This window comes from Equus quagga, chromosome 8 (genome assembly GCF_021613505.1).
Source record: "Equus quagga isolate Etosha38 chromosome 8, UCLA_HA_Equagga_1.0, whole genome shotgun sequence".
NCBI classification, from domain to species: domain Eukaryota; kingdom Metazoa; phylum Chordata; class Mammalia; order Perissodactyla; family Equidae; genus Equus; species Equus quagga.
This window is the reverse complement of record NC_060274.1, coordinates 31583727-31603300: the sequence shown is the minus strand read 5'-3', so window position 1 is coordinate 31603300 and position 19574 is coordinate 31583727. Positions and strand designations below refer to the sequence as shown.

The window sequence follows — 19574 nt, the reverse complement described above, 5'->3', positions numbered from 1 at the left end:
TAGAGCAGTTCAGGCAATTTGACATTGGCACGTAAATTGGTAGAACAGAGTAATTCTAGACCCAGATACAGCTACAGATTGAGTATGTATTCAACCTAGCATTTACAATCAGCAGAGAAGAAATGGTTGAGTCAGTGAACATTGAAATAACTGAGTAGCCATCTGAAAAAAAATTACATTGGCTCCTTACCTCAGTTCTCTATTTTGAATAAACTCCAGGTGAGTCAAAAATTGAAACATAGAAATACAACTGTATGAAAGAACCAGTGATGGCGTTTTTGTACGTCTTCGCTGAGGAAGTGTCAATGCTTTGCCAAGTTTTGACGAAGCCAAACCAAAAGCAGCAGCAGCTACAGTACCACCGCAGAGACAGACAGACAGACAGACAGATAGAGTATAAATGAGTATTTTTTGTAGCCAGGTCTTTGGTGCAGTATTTACACCATACAGTCTACTTTTAAAAAAAAGACAAAAAGCAAAAGGACGTGTTGATGATACTGTTAATTTAAAATACAGAACCAAGCCACCAAGCAGCAGCTGACATGTTGCTGGTTTGTGTGTGAAAAACACTTTCCCCTCGGGGTCAGCCCCGTGACCTAGTGGTTGAGTTCAGCGTGCTCTGCTTTGGCAGCCCAGGTTTGGTTCCCAGGCGCGGACCTATACCACTTGTCGGCAGCCATGCTGTGGCAGTGACCATGTACAAAATAGAGGAAGATTGGCACAGATGTTAGCTCCAGGCAAATCTTCCTCAGCACACACACACACAAAAAAACCTAGAAACACCAACAACCTCTCCTGTCTTGTTTCCTTACCCTTCTTGCTGCTTAGGATGGGGAGACTCCGTAATGTAAAGCAGAGGGCGAGAGCAAGAAGTCTCCTCAAGTCCACAGGACCTCCTCCCACTCCTTTCTAAATGATCACTTTGGGTGTCAGAAGTTGACTGGGAGAGAGAAAGAGAAACTCTCAGTCGAGTCCCTGGAAAGACTGTCCAGGGTGCTGTATTTTTTGCCACAACCAGTGTAAACTAGTAACAGACTTGCAGTGAAGATGAGTGTATTAGTGCACAGGGCCCCACCCTGCTCCGCATGAGACACATGGAAAGCACAGCGCTGCTCTGAGCCTAAAGGAAACCACATTCCAAGTATTCTTTCCACTGGAGAAAAACCCAAGCTGTAAAAGCACTCTGCTTACTCTTGAGATACCTTTTAAAAAAATAATCTCTGACGAGGGACACCCTTTCTAAGGATGACTTAAGTCCCAGAGCCATTTAAAAAAGAAATCATGAGTTTAACTAAAATTTTACTGTATAGTCCTTATTTAGGAGAAGAATGCCAACTAATCCAGGAGGAGTGGTAGATAGAGAGAAGCACTCTTTCACAGGCAACACAGTAATATTTTCTTCCAGCAACAATTACCCTTGGTACCTCAACAGTTGGAGGAAAGACTGGGGGGGAACAGGATAGTCACACAGTTTTAAAAATACCACCCCACAGATTACAAATGAAAAACAAGGGGAGAGAAAGGTACCCTTACAGTGGAAAACCTGGAGGGAATGCCCTCTTAACCCAGTGATCACATTTATCACCATCAGTGATGGGGACGTTGACTCATTCGTTGCCTTTGGCTGGGATACACTGAGAAGGCCACACCTCAGTCACCTTCCTACGGAAAAGTACCTGAGTCTGATTACGAGGCACAGAGAGATCCAGGTGGAAGGGCATTGTGTAAAGCAGCCAGGCCGGCTTCTAAAAGTCAGGTGTCAACACAAAACAAAAGGCTGGACAGGTCCAGATGTCAGCTTAGTGGAGATTAAATAGACCTCAAACTTCAGTGCGTGGTCCTTCGTTAGATCTTGGATTTGGGGAGCTGAAGGAAAATCTAACCGCTGTTATTGGGGTGCTGGGGTGGGGTTGGCTGTGGACTGCGTATTGGTGTTGGACTCACGTGAGGCTGCCTGCGTGTGACCACTGGTGAGGCTGGAGGCTCTGCTTGTTGTTAGGAGGCGCACACAGTCTCTAGGGGAGAGGTCCCCATGTCCACAGCCAACTCTCAGAGGGTCCAGTAAACGCGTAGATTCTACGTGCGTGTGTGTGACGTGTGGGTGTTCATGTATCGAGAGAGAGAGAGAGAGAGAGAGAGTAAGTCTGGGAACATGTTAGCCGTTGGTAAAACTAGGTGAAAGATACAAGGTTGCTCATTATGGTGTTGCCAGTTTTCTCCAGTTCTGAATTTTTTTTAACATAAAGTTGGGAAATCTAAAGTGTAAAATATTATAAATTAAATTCACAGAATCGGAGAGAATATTTGCAAACTATATAGTAAAGGGTAGATTTCCATAATATATGAAGACAATATTAGCAATCAGTTAGCAATGAAACAGAAAAATAGGTAATAGGATGAACAGGCAATTCACAGTCGATGTATGAAGAAATGTTTAACCTCACCCACAATAAGAAGCATGCAAATAAAACCAAAATAAAATACCATTTTTAGCTTATCAGACTGGCAGAGCTCAAAAAGGTTTCTAGTCTGCCATGTGAGAGGCACAGGCGGGAGGCAGTGGGTGCTGACATATTAATGGTGTGAGCGTATATCGGTATAACCTTTTTGGAGGGTAATAGGAGTTAAAAATTAAAATCCACGCCTTCCACTTCTAGAGCTTTATCCCAAACAAACACCTATTTTGATGCACAAAGAAGTAGGTATAAGGATGTTGGCTGTAGAATTGTTTGTAAAGGCAGAAGATAGGCCGCCCTCTGAACGTCCATCAGAGGGGCTGGTCAGATCCAGGGGTGGATGTCCGTGCAGTGCAGCAGTGCCCTGCGAGGCTGCCCAGTGAGGCAGTCTGAAAGTTACTGCATGCATAACACAGATCTCTGATAGGCATTTTTAAGTGACGAAAGCAAGATGCTGAGCAATTTAAAATATAGCAGAATGGAGGAGGATCTGGGTGCCAATACATGGTTATAGTCACTTGGTGAACATTCATTAAGCAGATCGCTTAGGATTTTTGTGCTTTTCTGTATATATAACATAGATACTAAAAGCTCACCAAAAACATCCAAAAAGGGGAGGAGACCGTACACATATGTGTACATATACAGAAGCGTTTCTGGAAGGACGTGCAAGAACTGTGAACGCTGGCCACCAGTGGGGAGAGGCACTGGGGGCTAGAGAGGGGACAAAGGCTTTTCAGGGCTGTATTGGTTTTCTACATATATTATTATTAAAGAAGTTAAGGAATTTCTTTGAAGATTTTATGATACCATTTAAATGGTCACAGTAAGGTACAGATTTGTGGCAGGGTCTGACCATCTGCATATCTTTATCTAATGTGTTCAGGGAGAAAAGAATGGAAGGAAATTCAAGGTTAGATGTTAACAGTTTTTTTTCAGGTGATGAAACTAAATTGTTTTTCTTTTCTCTGTACTTTTCTGCATGTTTCCAAGTTTTCTGTAGTGAGATTACAATGTTTTTCTGATAGATGAAAATATGAGTCATACTTAATAACATCTTTTAAATGCTTAATAACAGTCTTGACTGTCGTGTGGGATTTCTCTCTGCCCTTCTCCCCTTTCTCACCCCTCGCCCCTCACAGACAGTAGAAAATTCCACAGACATTGTTGTTCTGTTACTCATCAGTATTTAAATAATATGAGGCTTTAAGAATATAAAAGTGGGGGCTGGCGCCTGGCCTGGTGGTTAAGTTCAGTGTGCTCCACTTCGGTGGCCCAGGTTTGTTCCTGGGCACAGACCTACACTGCTCTTCCCCAGCCATGTTGTGGTGGTGACCCACATACAAAATAGAGGAAGCTTGGCCTAGAAGTTAGCTCAGGGCCAATCTTCCTCAGCAAAGAAAAAAAAGAAAGAAAAAATATAAAGTGACTCAGGTTACATTATTCTGAGAGGGACAGGTATTGTTACGCTGGAGGAAAGATCCGGAGAGAAAGGGAACGCATGCCCAGCCCATCTGCCATGGCGCCTCTCTTCCCCGTTGTCCTAGCTGGGCGTAGTCTTGTTTCAGGCTGCCGTCTTCTGTAGTGAAGTGTCCTGGATGGTTGCAGTCAGGCAGTATTCATGATCTCGGCTGTCTTTTTATTTTATGTCTTTTAGAATAACTGCACAGAGACTTGCCCACTTGAACAAGTGCTTAATGAACTTCAAGCTGGGGAATTTCAGCTATCAGAAAAACCCTCTGAAGCTGGGGGAGCTTCAAGGCAATCAGTTCACCGTCGTTCTCAGGTAAAGCACTGCAGGCGGGAATGCAGACTGGAGGGCCTTGCCAGGTCACCTCGGGTCTGTTGGGAACAGGTGTTAATCCAGGTGAGCTGGCACCACCAGGCACGGTAGCAAGGGAGAGTGGGGCGGGCCCATGGGGCCGAGAGAACAAACTGTGCTGTGTGTCTCTACCCCCCGCCCTGGGCACCACCTTTGGAGGAAGCCGTCTCCTTCAAATACTGTGTTGAAAGACAAAGAGCCTGTGATTCCACTGACACGTGGTACCTGGAAAAGGCAAATGCAAGGACACAGAAAGCAGAACGGCGGTTCCCCGGGGGGCTGGGGCTTGGAGAGTTAGCATTTAGTGGGTGCAGAGTTTCAGTTTTGCAAGAGGAAGACGTTCTGGAAGTAGATAGTGATGAAGGTTGCACAACATTGTGAGCGTACTTAATGCCACTGTATTGTGTACTTAAAACTGGCTCACATGGTAAATTTAGTTATGTATATTTTACCACGATTTAAAAATCCTTAGGAGGTAAAGAGGAAGCTGCAGGGGACAGAGCGAGGCAGGGAAGCCAAGCCGTTCTCAGCGGATGACGCGCATCCCCGAATGTTTGACTGAGGACTTTTTCTCTGGGTAATTTGGGCCCCTGCAGAAACATAACCGGAACTGACGCCCAAGTCCAGCAGGCCATGAACTCTCTGAAGGAGATCGGCTTCATTAACTACTACGGAATGCAAAGATTTGGGACGACGGCCGTGCCCACGTATCAAGTCGGAAGGTTTGTGTTTAGTCTCTTAACTTTGATCTGAGAGAGCACTCGTAAAAAAGAAGCAGGGATTTTTGTTGGTGTTTCTAGTTATTTCTAGATTTTCTCGCGTCTGGGCCAGATGAACCAGTGCGTCTCATCTGTGGGTGACAGCTGATCCACAGCCGCCTCCTGATTTCTGTTCTAAGATAACACATGCACAAGGTAAAAAAAAAATCAGTTCAGAAAGATATAACCTGAAGGTTTTTCCTCCCGCCCCTGGTAGCCCATCCAGGGGCTGTGTTTTTATTTTCTTTTAAAGTAATTATTCACATGGGAGTTAGAATTGTGGAAGTTACGGATTGGAGGTGAACTGAGAGATTGTTGAGTTCATGTTCCTCCTTGTGTTTCAGACCCTTCGTGTTAGCAGTGGTGAACTCCAGGCTCTGGGAGCTCTGCCGGGCTCCCTTGGTCAGCTGTACTCCCGGGAATAGAGCAGTTTTCTAGACTTCCAGTCCCTGGTTTTAGCAGCTGACTCCGTGAAGTTGCATTTGTTCGTGCGTTTTTAAAAGCACAAGATGATGAAAGTCTATCATGTATTATTTCGTCTCTCTCTTTGAGGCGGTGTCCTAGAAGTTAGAAGCTCAGGCAGTGAAGTCAGGCTGCAGTTCCGAGCCTCAGATTGCTCACCTGGGAAAGGGAGATGATGATGCCAACCTCACAGGCTGGGGAAAATGAAGCGGGACGATGGTTATGCAGCAGCTGTTCCTATGCCTAGAATATAGTCAGTGCTCAGTAAATGGAAAGTAATGTTTTAAAATTAAAGCATACCAACCAAAGAAAAAAATTCTGCCAAGAAGAAAACTACAGTAACTAATAATCACTGTGGTTAGATAATAAAACATAATATTTTCAGTCTTGCTAACGGTCAGAGGACATTGATAAAGACAGTGAAGATGCTAATTGTATCATGGACAGAATAATTAAGGGAAGGCTGTATCAGCCTTTGAATTTGTAATTAATTTGGCAGAAGAACATCCTGTAAATTTTCCACTCCAAAGATAATATAGAATAGCTAATGAAAATGAGATCAGTTTTATCCAGGAACAAAAATTGCATAGCGTCCCCTAAATCTACAGTCAGTTTACAGTCCATTCACAATTCCAGACCAACAATTCCACAACGTGAGAATATTTCCCAGCTTCAAAGCAGCCCGCTTTTACCACCATAGGACCTCCTAAGGAAAAAAACAAACGCTCAGTTTATAGTTTAAAGATGGAAGGATGGCTGGTATCCGGAATATTTAAAGAACTCTTACAAATCAAAAACAAAAGACAAATAGCCCAATCTCAAAATGGGCGAAGGATCTAAACAGACATTTCTCCAAAGAACGTAGACTGATGGCCAATAAGCACACAAAAAGATGCTCCACCTCATTAGGTAATCATTAATCATTAGAGAAAAGCAATTCAAAACCACAGTGACATGCCACTTCATACCCACTACGATGGCTAAAATCAAAAAGACAGTAACAAGTGTTGTTGAGGATTTGAAGAAATTGGAACCTTCATGCACTTTTGGTGGAAATGTAAAATGGTACAGCCATTTTGAAAATAGTCTGACTGTTCCCCAAAAAGTTAGTTATAGAGTTACCATATGACCCAGCTATTACATTCCTAAGTATATACTCAGAAGAATAGAAACCTTGTGTTCACACAAAAATTTACACCAATGTTCATAGCAGACAAAAAAATGGAAACAGCCCAGATGTCCATCAACTGATAAATGGTGAAACAAAATGTGGTATATCCATACAATGGAATGTTATATTAAAGGGAATGAAGTACTGGCACATGTGACATGGATGAACCTTGAAAACATTGTGCTAAGTGAAATAAGCCTGTCACAAAGGCAACATACAGTATGATTCATTTATATGAAATGTCCAGAATAGGCAAATCCATAGAGACAGAAAGTTGATTAGTTGTTGCCTAGGGCTGTGGCAGAGGTAGTAGAGAATGACTGCTGATGGCTATAATGTTTCCTGTTTGGGGTGATAAAAATGACCTAAAATTGATAGTGTGATGCTGCACACTCCTGTGAGTATACTAAAAGCCATTGAATTGTGCACTTAAATGAGTGAATTATATCGTGTGCGAATTATACCTTAATAAAGCTGTTTAAAGAAAGAAGGTGGAATAAATGGTCACATATATGGTCAAATGATTTTCAACAAGAGTGAGAAGACCATTCATTGGTGAAAGGACAGTCTTTTCAACAAATAGTATTGGGAAAACTGGATATAGACATGCAAAAAAATGAAGATGGACCCTTACCTTACACCAATCCACAAAAATTAACTCAAAATGGATCAAAGACCCAAATTAAGAGCTTAGCCATAAAATTGGAAGAAAAAATGGCCGGGGGGGAGTTCATAACGTTTGATTTGCCAGTGGTTTGTTAAATATACCACCAAAAGCACAGGCGACAAGTTGAAAAAGCAGATAAGTTGGACTTCATGAAAATTAAAAATATTTGTGCACAAAGGACACTATCAACAGAATGAAAAAACAACCCACAGAATGAGAAAATATTTGTAAATGATATATCTGATAAGGGATTAATATCTAAAACATGAAGAACTCCTACAGCTCCACAACAACAAAAAACAATTAAAAAATGGGCAAAGAACTTGAATACACCTTTCTCAGAAGAAGATACACAAATGACTGTTAAGCACATGAAAAGATGCTCAACATTACTAACCGTTAGGGAAATACAAATCTAAAACCACAATGAGATCCTACTTTATACCCATTAGCATAGCCGTTATCAAAAGAACTAAGTGTTGGTTAGGATTTGGAGAAATTGGAACCACTGTGCATTGCTGGTAGAAATATAAAATGGCACAGCTACTGTGGAAAATAGGACGATTCCTCAAAAAATTACACATGGAATTACCATATGATCTAGCAATTCTATTTCTTGGTATATTCAAAAGAAGTGAAAGCAAGCACCCAGCAGATATTTATACGCCCATATTTGTAAGAGCATTACTCACGATAGCCAGAAGGTGGAAGCAACCAAGTGTCTGTGAACTGATGACTGGGTCAACAAAATGTGGCACATAGATACAACAGAGTATCATTCAGCCCTAAAAAGGAAGGAAATTTTGACAATGTTACAACATGAATAAATCTTGAAGACTTTTATGTTAAGTGGAAAAAGCCAGTTGCAAATGGACAAATTCCTCTTATTTGAGGTTGCTAGAGTAGTCAAATTCATAGACGAAGTAGCATGGTGGCTGCCAGGAGCTGGGGGAGGGGAAACGGGAGTCACTGTTGAGTGTGTACAGAGTCTCAGTTGCAGAAGATTGAGAAGTTCTGGAGGCGGATGGTCCTGATGGTTACACAACAATGTGAACGTACTTCATGCCACAAAACTATACACTTGAAAATGGGTAAAATGATAAATTTTGTTAGGGATAGTTTACATAATTTAAAAAAAGGTGGAAGAAGAAAAGGTAAGAAAAGTAGAAAACGTCTTACGTGTAGTGGGCCTGCTGTAAACCAAATACATCCATATTTAATATGGCCGAGTACACTGAAACTTGCGTAGGTGGTGGCATCTTCAAGGTGTTGAGAAGTCCTGTAGTTGAGAAACTTTTACTGTATTTCACCAGGTGGTGGCAGACTTTCTGATAGTAAATGTTGTAGGGTTTGGGGGCCGCAGTGTCTGCAGCTCCTCAGCTCTGCCGTGACAGTGGGAAGGCTGCCCAGCCAGTATGGGAATGAATGAGCTCAGCTGAGTCCAGTAAAACTATTCCACAATCGAGTGGCTGGCGAGTAACAAAGGTTTCTGAGCGCAGAAGTCTTTTTCCGTGATAGCTGGCAGACTGGTGCCTAGTCCTGAGCTAGGACTGTGCCCTCTGTGGAGTGTTGCTGAAGGCCTAGCCAGCTGAATGATGGGTCACCAGGAGGACATTTAAAGACTGCTGTAGTGTGGCTTGCTGCAGGACCGCGAAGGTGGCCCGCCCTAGGAAACCTGTGTTTGGAATTCATTGCGTGAGTAGATTAAAAACCCGTATGATCTCATCAGTTGATACCAAACCACATTGTATACAATTTAATACACAAAGATATCCCATATAGGTTGACTTAGATGTGGAAAATAAAAACCCTAACTAGAAAAACACTAAAATTAGTAGAAGGAATATGTGTATTCATGTGGTAGGGAAAGCCTTTCTGAACATGACTCCAAACCAGAAATCTGACTAGACAGAAATTTTAGGTACGACACACAAAAGAGAACTTCTGTATGGCAAAAGAAAATATAATAAAAGTTAAAGGAAAAATTCCGTACACTTATAGATGCATCAAAAAAGTCCTGAAAAACACACTCTAAAGTGGTAACACTGTGTTTAATTTCTTAGAGGTTAGATAACAGGTAACCTTTCTTCTGCACTGTTTAAGAAGTCTATATAACTAATAATCAGCAAAAATAGAGATACTTCTCTTTTGGCAAGAATAAGAGAGAACGATAAATTGTATTCTATTTGCCTAGGTAAGAAGGTATTCAACATGGGGGAGAAATTTTTTGAGAAGTTTCAGTAAGTTTTGGTGCATAAAGACTTAACTTTGATTTACATGTTATGATCTTAATTTTCTTCTTTCTCGTCGGTGTTTTTGGCATTTACATTTGAAATCTATGTCATTATATTAGTTTTTCAGCTTACTGTTAAGTATAATAAAATATATAAAGTTAATATGATTTGTTGACTCCACAGATTTAGGCATGTAAAATTCACTGTAATGCAAAATTAAGTAAAATAAATGCTGTTTAATCTTAGAGCCATACTGCAGAATTCCTGGGCTGAAGTCATGGATTTGATATTGAAACCCCGTTCTGGAGGTGAGAATAAAATTTGTGTTAAAAAAAATAGGGGGCTGGCCCCGTGGCCCAGTGGTTAAGTTCGTGCGCTCCGCTTTGGCGGCCCAGGGTTTCACTGGTTTGGATCCTGGGCACGGACATGGCGCTGCTCATCAGGCCATGCTGAGGCAGCATCCCACATGCCACAACTAGAAGGACCCACAACTCAAGGTGTACAACTGTGCACCGGGGGGCTGTGGGGAGAAAAAGGAAAAATAAAATCTTTAAAAGAGAGAAGGAAGAAGGGACGGCCAGGTTTTGTCTTATGTTGAATCAGCTGTGATAATGAACCGTAGTTGGCTTTGAATCCTGGGAGGGTAGCATGTTGACACAACCATCTCGTTCCATGAACTTTCTGCATTTGCCATCTTTTCACTTTCTGATGGTTCTCCTCAGGTAGTAGAAGCTTTTCAGAGTACCTATATTGCAAAGAGCGTTTTCTAGTTTTGTGTTTTCAATGAAGCATTTTAAGTTAGGGAAATCTGTCACTTGGATAAATGTTTGATCACCGCTTTTTTCTGCCCTGCAGCCGAGAAGGGCTACTTGGTTAAATGCAGGGAGGAGTGGGCGAGGACCAGAGACCCGGCTGCTGCCCTCCGAAAGCTGCCTGTCAGAAGGTGTGTAGAAGGGCAGCTGCTTCGAGGACTCTCCAAGTATGGAATGAAGAATATGGTCTCTGCGTTCGGCATAGTGAGTGCAATTTGGGAAGTCAGGCAATGACCCAAGGTGGTTCAGTGCTTTTTAAATTTTGTCTTTAAATGTTTGAGTAAACTTTGAAAGAGAGAATGTGAATAAAGGTGCTTTGGTGATCTCTGAGAGGTTCTGTTCAGACCCTGAATGTTGATGGGGTGGCCAGTGGGTACGGGCAGTGTTGGCAGGAATTACCAACATTGAGGGCTGGAGAAAAGCGTTAATGGGGAAAACATTATCGACAATGAAAATGTGATTTAAATTCAGTATCTTGCTATTTGAGAAATTCAGAGTCCATCATAGAGGTCATCTCTTGATCATCCTCCAGCATCAGCACCGTGACCTGCCTCACTGAGAGGGCTGCACAGTTGGCCATCTAAGCGATTGCGTTCTGATTTGGTTTCCTCCTGGTGGTTCAGGAGTGGGTACCATCTTGGCCAGTGGAGCCTAAACTAGTATTTGTATAATGCGCAATAGACTAAAGTTTAACTCTTAAATTACGTGTATCTTATTTACTCTTCCCCCGATAGACAAAAAAAGCAGAATTCTTGCTGCAAGAAATTAGTTGTCAGTTCAGTCATTTAGGTTTTCTCCTTCCGTGGAATTATGGGAGAGAAAGCACTGTCGGCTCCACAATTGATGTGTAAATTCCTTGAGTTTGAGTGAAGTCTATGTCGTTGACTTAGGGAATAAAATTTATAGCATTTGCTTTATTTGTGTGAATGTCCACGCTGTGGATACAGAACAGGGAGCGCCACAGCTCTGCTCATGGGGGCGGCCCTTTGTCTGAGGGGCGGCCCTTCGTCTGAGGGACGGCCCTTCGTCTGAGGGCGCCCGCCTCTGAAATTGGTTTCTGCAGATCAGTCACTCTTTCTCTAGGCTGTTAGGAAAATGAGAGGTTTAAGGTATGAGTGATTTGCTAGGGTCACCACTAAGCAAGCAAGATGTCTTGGAAAGTTCGGCACTTCTAATATTCAGAATGTTTTTTTCCTTGTCTATTTTTTCCTCCCCTCAGATACCGAGAAATAATCGCTTAATGTATATTCATAGCTATCAGAGCTATGTGTGGAATAACATGGTCAGCAAGCGGATAGAAGAGTATGGACTGAAACCCGTTCCAGGGGACCTGGTTCTCAAAGGAGGTAAACAGGCAGATACGTCGTCCACCAAACTAGGGTTCAGTTGTTTGACACGAGTGCTTACTGTGCAGCGTGGCTGCTGATTAAGAGAGAGCGATGTCTGGGATGTTTGGAGTGGAAGGACCTTGTAAGTTGGGACAGACTGGTCTAGCTTAAAGCTCACGGGATGACCGGGAAGTTTTCTCTCTGTTCTTCAGATGAGGTTCAGTCACCCACCCAGCTGGCTGAAAAGCGGAAAGGCTGGGATTCAGAGTCCTGCCTGTCTGTTTCCAGAGTCCGTGTTCTCCTGGCACACCCGCTGCCCCCACTAGCTGCAGACCAACTGCAGGGTGCCCAATAGACACACTGAGATTTGTCGTTTGTTCAGAAATTTTAGTTACTTATTTTCCTGATTTAGTATTTTTTCTCATCCAGTGTTGATCATATCCAGTGTATTTTAATGTCCCATGTGCCACCACATCTCATCCTCTAAATAAAGACTGGTTTTTTTGGTTTATTCTCTTACTTAAATGCATTCATTTGTGATAGCTTTCCAAATGGTATTTTTTAATACTATATATTTTACAAATATATTTGTTATATTTATGTATATATGTGTTCCTACTATCTATTTTTTTAGTGTTTTTTAGTAAGGAAAAAGGATCTGATTTTTATAGAACATTTTTTTTTAAGATTTTATTTATTTATTTATTTTTTCCCCCAAAGCCCCCCGGTACATAGTTGTATATTCTTTGTTGTGGGTCCTTCTAGTTGTGGCATGTGGGATGCTGCCTCAGCGTGGTTTGATGAGCAGTGCCATGTCTGCGCCCAGGATTCAAACCAACGAAACACTGGGCTGCCTGCAGCGGAGCGCGCGAACTTAACCACTCGGCCACGGGGCCAGCCCCAAAAAGGATCTGATTTTTTAAAGCAAACATTCCCAAAAATGAGGGTGCAGCCGAGAAGTAAATGTTTTTTAACTTTCTACTTCTAAATCCATGATTTTTATTCCTTGTTAGAATAGAAAAGACAGAAAGGTGTATGTTCCCTCTTAGTTTTTCAAGCTTAGTAGGCCACCGAACCTGCCCCCACTTGGACTTCTGACTACTTAGATGTGTGTAAGTTTAGAAGGTGGAGCTCATGAAAAGAGTGCCTGTTTTCTTCATTTTTCTTAATTTATTCATTTGTGATTTGCAGCCACAGCCACGTATATTGAGGAAGAAGATGTTGATAATTACTCCATCCATGATGTGGTAATGCCCTTGCCTGGTTTCGATGTTATCTACCCAAAGCATAAAAGTAAGTTCCCTGTGTGGGGAAAATAGTTAAAACAAAGACTGACACAAATAAGCCACTGGCAGCCAAGAGTAGAGAGGGGGGAAAAATTAGTACTTTAAATATGATTTTAGAACTTTGATTTCCATTAGATTTGAAAAAATCTTTAGATTTCAAGCATATATAAACCATGTTTACTTATAGAAGTCTTCCAGAAAGGGAGGCATTCAGATGGATAATTTAAAGTAAGAAACAAGATGGTGGAGATGGTGGTGGCAGTGGTGGTATTGGTCGTCTTATTATTTAAATTTGTGAAATTCACTAATTCTTATTAAGGATGGGAAGGGTTTAGAAAGTGAATGATAATTCTACTTTAACATTGCTTGTTTTAATCTTTTTTTAAAACCATATAAGTACTATCTGCTCATTGTGTTTTAAGTCAACAAGCACAAGGGCCAGCCTGGTGGCACAGCGGTTAAGTGTGCACACTCTGCTTCGGTGGCCTAGGGTTCGCTGGTTTGGATCCTGGGTGTGGACATGGCACCCTTGTCAAGCCATTCTGTGGTAGGCGTCCCACGTATAAAGTAGAAGAAGATGGCATGGATGTTAGCTCAGGGCCAGTCTTCCTCAGCAAAAAGAGGATTGGCAGCAGATGTTAGCTCAGGGCTCATCTTCCTCAAAAAAAAAAGTCAGCAAGCACAGAAGTTTATAAAGTGAAAAATCAGAATTATATCCCATACCCCAGAGGCTGTTAAGAATTACTGCTGATACCTTCATGGATGCCATTTTTGGGGGGGAAATTGGAACTTTTAATATTCACGGATTCAGAAATTGAAGAAAGAAAGCAGCTCTGAGCCTGGCACCCACCTTGTGGATTACTCCTGGCCAGGGCTGGTCTGTGGGAGGTGTTTTCCTGTTAAAACATCTTTCCTCTCAAGAGGCTGGAATTATTTTACTTATCAATGTCATGTTCCTTGAAATTTTACAAATCAAAGAATGATTAGGGTTAACACCCTTCTTTGATAATGCAGATACTTATAAAAGAGTTAAATAGTAATCTGCCACTTCCAGTTGATTCATTTAGTCCAATTGCTGTGCTCTCATACTTCAGTGAGGTTGACTTCACTGGGAGAAAAGGAGTAGAGAAGAGGAGAACGAGTAAGAGAAGCAGATAGGGAGGGGTGTGGTCGGCCTGTCCTGGGCAGATGGCGCAATGAGGAACCAAGGAGACGAGTAGCAGGAACTAGTGAGAAGGAAGGTACCAAGATGCTCAGAGCCACACTTGCCCTCTTTCCAAGAAAGAAAAGGAAAACATTCTTTTCTTCTTTCTTATACCTCTGAGGATCAGAAACTTGGGCCAGTACCAATTAAAACATAAATTCAGCACAGCCTTAGACAAAGCCTTATGGCCAGACAGGGCCTCACTGGCTGATAGGTGGTAGTTTAGGCATGTGGATTCGAAACATACACACACTTGTGTCCACTGATGCTCAATTTAGGGATCCCTGTTGTCCTTATAACTGTGTCATGAGGGTGTCTTTCCTTGATCCTGGTATACCTGGCATTTTTATGAATAACTTGAATAAAGAAATCTGTTTATCGTATTTGCAAATAGTGTGACCCAAAATAGTTAATATTAATTACATGAAAAATGAGTATTTAAAAAAACTGCAGAGGGCTTAATTTAATAGGGCTGAGTGTGAATTCTCACAGTTAATGCTCAAAGATCAAATGTATGGATGGAAAAGGCCCAGTTTGGTAGTAGTCTACATAGAAAGTGTCTGGAGTTATTGCTGAACATAAGCCTGTCACCCCGAGGCAGATAAGCAGTTTGGTGGGGAATACAGAAATGTCAAAGGAGTGGCAGTTAAGGGAACCATTTTTTGGCCTAGAAAAGATATGGCTGAAAGGTCCACGACTTACAAGTACATGTGGAAGACAGTTAACCTGCTGTGCTCCAAAGCAGCCAACAGCAGTTACAAGAAGACAGATTTCAGCTTTGAATAGAAAGAACTTTCTAATAGTCACAGGCCTCACAAAGAAGTCGTTCCCTGTAAATGACAGCAGTGTGTAAGCAAAGGCCCATGGCTGTCTCTCGGGTGTTATGGAAAGATTCCACATCAGCTGCGAGAGTGAGCCAGATGGCTTTCCCAGGTCTCTTATTTTCACGTTTGTTTATAACTACCTTCTTCCAGAAAGAGTTTGAGGCCTCTGTATATGGTCTCTTCCGACTCTGAGCGCATAGACATTTTAGTTTAGGGCCTTCTGAGGAAATGGCCTCTTGAAGCTGGCTTTGGAACCTTACAGCCCAGGTACTGTGGCTGGTTACAGAGACAGCTTTCACGTTGGCCAGACGTAAGCTGGAGACACCTAGTCCCAGTTTAGGTCAGTAGGTGTTGACTCCAGAGAACAGGATGGCTCGTCAGCCAGGGCGACCGATTTCCCTGAACTTCCACGGCGCTCTGTGTAGTCGGGTTCGAGGCAGCTCGCTGACGTGCGCGCTCTGACTCGCTCTTGTGTTTTATATCAGTTAGCGAAGCCTACAGGGAAATGCTCACCGCGGACAATCTTGACATTGACAACATGAGACACAAAATTCGGGACTACTCCTTGTCAGGGGCCTACCGAAAGGTCGTCATTCGTCCTCAGAATGTCAGCTGGTGAGTGACGGTCCAGGATGAAGTAGAGCTGAATGCCTGTGTGAGAGCTTGACCTGTTGCATCACTTACATATTTTTCTGTGCTCACAGCCTGGCGTCTAAGTGAGTTATTCTTGTTATTACTGTTATCATTACTGCTACTACTTGGTGTTTTTCAAATCATCAGGAGATAGATAAATGCAAATGTGTAGTGAAAGTGGCTTCGTTTACATTTGACTGACATTACTAAACTCTGGAGGAAATCTGTAGAGAGTGAACTTTGTCCCTATGACTGAAACACGGGTATTTGCTTACAGAGCTACTCCCGAGCAGGGCACTTCACTCACAATTAGCTGTGGGTTCCAGACACTGATCTGGTTGTTTTAATGTCATGTTTCTAGAGAGGAAAAGATACTTATATTAACCCATTTTAAAATACTTTAATACCTGGTATTATCTAAAGCTTTGTTTGATAACTTTTAAAATTAAATCCTGAACTAGTTGCCCATTGCCGGGAAATCCTCTCTCTTTCTCTCTGCCCTCCTCTTCTCTGGAACGTGGGAAGAGGGTGGCCGAGGTGGCCTGGGTCTCCCCACTTCAGAGAGCCGTTCCTCCTGGGTAGCGTGGTGTTCGTATTGGTAACCACTCTGGAGAAAATATAAGCGCTGTGATTAATTCACTCGCTTCTGTGCAAAGTGAAGTTTACTGCTTATCAACTACATATGAAAGGAATTTCCATCCTAGGGAAGTATTTTGTATCTTTTACATAGGCTGGCATCATCTGTCGTCTTGCGAATAATAATACAAAGGTCATACTTATGTATAAAATCTGGCTGTATTCCGTTATTGAATAGTTCCACCCAGAATTATTTACAACAGACCTGTGTGTTTTCGGTGCTAAACAAATGGTGATGAGCGTGGCACCTTTTATGGAAGTTCACATTCACACTCTCTTTGTTTCTGTGTTTTGAAGGGAAGTCGTTGCATATGACGATCCTAAAATTCCCCTCTTCAACACAGACGTGGACAACCTCGAAGGGAAACCACCCCCAGTTTTCGCTTCTGGTGAGTTTACTTGGCCGTCGGTTCTGTGTCAACTGTGAAACGTTTTCTCGTACAAAAACATGGATTTAAAAAAACTCTCAGAATCACCATCCCCTCCCACCCTCTCTGATTTCTGTTTTGCGTTTCGTCGTGATTTCATGATTGTGGCTGGAGGTCAGTGATTGAAACAGGAAATCCCACTGAAAACGAACGAGCGTTACAGAAGGTTGTGAGCATCAGCTGACTGAATCTTTCCTCCCCGCCCCCGGAGATTTTCCACCGGGAAGAGAGTCCAAAACACTAAATTTGTGTTCTCGTTGGCAAATTTTCATTGCCATTCCCTTGTCTGTTTTCACTCTGAGCTCTAAAATTTTTTTTTTTAATTTTTCATGCATTTCTCTCCTGTGCTCTTCTGTCACCTGCCCTTTTCATGAAGGTTGCAGGCAGAGTTACCGTAGACCGGCTGGGTCGCACACTTGCAGGTCTCTTCCTTCCCGTCCCTTCTCTGAGGCCCGTGGACGTGGGCGCCTGGGGAGAGGAGCACAGTTCCTGTCCTTGTACAGAGGTGGCTTGGCCCGGTCTGTCTGCAGCCGGCTGACCTTCCTCACTCTTCTCTTCTCTCTCGCCCCGCAGAGGGCAAATACAGAGCTCTGAAGATGGATTTCGCTCTCCCTCCTTCCACCTACGCAACCATGGCCATTCGCGAAGTGCTGAAAATGGACACCAGCATCAAGAACCAGACCCAGCTGAACACCGCCTGGCTCCGCTGAGCCCTCATGCCCAGATCGGAAGATGCTGGCTTCCTGCTCCTTCTGCTCTTCGTTCCAGCCCCTCTGGGGCTTTGGGATCTTTGTAGTAAAAGATTATTTGTATTTTTTCAAGTTTTTCTTAGCTTAATTTGCAATATTTGTACACATACACAAATCCTGAGGATCCTGACTCCAGCCCAGAGAGTGTAAATTGGTCAGAGGATGTTTCAGGTGCTTAAATTATGGTGAAAGTCGGCTTTACTGGCTTTATGATAATTGGGAAGGACTTTGGTTTAAAGTAGCAGTTTTAGGTTTTGCTGCCTTCTTGGAGGACCACAGGAATTTTTAACACCTCCATGACTGCAGTATACAACAGTACATTTGAAGAGAATCTGACTATGGATAAATAATTAGACCCCTCCCCACTTATGAACATAAGTCAGTGTTCATGCTTATTTACATGATGATAAAACATCTACAGGTTTATAAACTCGAAATGATTGTCATTCTCTAGCTCAGGCACCACGTTCAAGCAGATGTTTCTAGATGTGTTAGTTGCGAGGGCTTTTGCGTTTGTATTACCGTTGCCTTGCGGGACGGTTGCACTGAAGGGGCCTGTTTCCTTGATGCAAACGTGTGCAGCTATTCTTATTAGTTCAGGTCTCATTTTCATTCTGGGTGCCTTTTATGTTCAGAACTCTTTCCACTGGACTGCTGTTTGTCCAGAAATAAAGAGAGAGCAGAGAAGACAACTTGAAACACTGACAAGGGCTCCTCGTATCAGCAGCGTTACCCTTTGTCACCGACGGCTTAGGTGTTTGCGTCTCTGGCATTGCGTAAAACTTCTCTGGTGGGAAAGGAGAAATATGCCTTTCCAAGGGTGTGTGGCCTAATTGTACCCAGTTTTATTTTCTATCATTTCTAGAACCAAATATAATAAATATTTTTAAAAACTCCTTTCTGCTGGTTGTGTTAAATCAATATCTAAAACTGGGTGCAAATGAGAATCTTGGCTCAGACTGAAGGCAAGGAGCTAAGTGAATGAGACCTTCAGAAAGGGTGTTGACACAAAGGTGTGTCGTGATGGGGTGTGAGACAGCATGAGGATAACACGGAGTTGCAGATTGTATGCCTGATGAATCAGGCTAGTGTGGATTCAGGTTGTTCTTGCAGTAGCACCGCTCACTTGCCTTCCAGTGTACTTTCTGGAACGGAAAGGAAAGGGATGGAGGGGAGCTACCCTCCCGGGAACCTGACACCATGGGAGCGTGAGTGACGTTCATCTCGCATCTGGCAGTGGAGACAAGATGGAGGACTGTTTGTCAGCCCTCGTGTTTTAATGATGTCCGTAGCACTGAGGAGGTTAGAAAAGGATTAGAAATATCGTGGTGAAGTACTCTTTTAGCTGGCTGGTTTCTAAAGAATCTTTGGTCTTACAAAGGCCAGACTTACTAAATGTGTCTTGGTCAGTTTGTAGTTTCCATTACTAGAAGTTACTCTCCTTCATCAGGCGGATGAGTGAAAAAGTATTTATTAAGGGAACCTAACTGCCTGTTGGCAAGTGCATTCAGTAATTCTGCATTTATAAATTTACATTCCAAAAAAAAAGGCCGAACTTACACACAGTTTCTTCATTGGGGAAATGCTGATGGTTCTCTGCGACGAGTTGGTCTTCCGGGCTGCGTTGGCTGACCACCAGTTCTTGCCTGTCTCTGCGTAAACATCAGTGGGGAAATAATGATTCAAGGCAGAGTCTTAGAGCCGTTTTGAGACCCAGGGACATAGCGTGCAACTCCAGGGACTTGGTCGACGTGGAATAAATCATTGCCTCAGCGCAGATGCTCAGACATGTTGTTAACAAAGCGGAGAAATTCTTTTGAGGCAAACTTACAAAGCCTGAAAGCACCGCATCCTCCACATGAAAGTATCTTGTGTCCCAGATTTTTGCCTGAAAGAAACAATGAAAGATCATTATTTTTTGTTATAATGTAAAACCAGCACTATTTACTAATGGAAGAGTTAGCTAAAAGAATAAAAAGTTTGTACTATTAAGTGTTCTTATTCAAGATTCAATGTTGTAGATAATAACTAGACATTATACTAATAAACAAAATTGCCCTGGTCGATTCTTGCATCCCCCGACAAATTGGTAGCAGCTGTGACG

The 19574-nt window shown here is 42.6% G+C and overlaps 1 protein-coding gene across 2 annotated transcripts in view; it reads left to right on the top strand.

Annotated features, from left to right (window-relative positions):
- PUS7 (pseudouridine synthase 7) overlaps positions 1 to 18366 on the top strand; it is a 46954-nt gene extending 28588 nt beyond the window's left edge. For both annotated transcript variants that reach the window (XM_046670062.1, XM_046670063.1), the window contains exons 8-16: positions 4114 to 4242; positions 4875 to 5000; positions 9817 to 9878; positions 10426 to 10586; positions 11602 to 11728; positions 12902 to 13003; positions 15510 to 15639; positions 16591 to 16682; positions 17295 to 18366. In XM_046670062.1, coding sequence (XP_046526018.1) covers positions 4114 to 4242; positions 4875 to 5000; positions 9817 to 9878; positions 10426 to 10586; positions 11602 to 11728; positions 12902 to 13003; positions 15510 to 15639; positions 16591 to 16682; positions 17295 to 17431 — 1066 coding nt within the window. In that variant the 3' untranslated portion in view covers positions 17432 to 18366. The remainder of the gene's footprint in view (positions 1 to 4113; positions 4243 to 4874; positions 5001 to 9816; positions 9879 to 10425; positions 10587 to 11601; positions 11729 to 12901; positions 13004 to 15509; positions 15640 to 16590; positions 16683 to 17294) is intronic.
- Positions 18367 to 19574: the final 1208 nt, after the last annotated feature.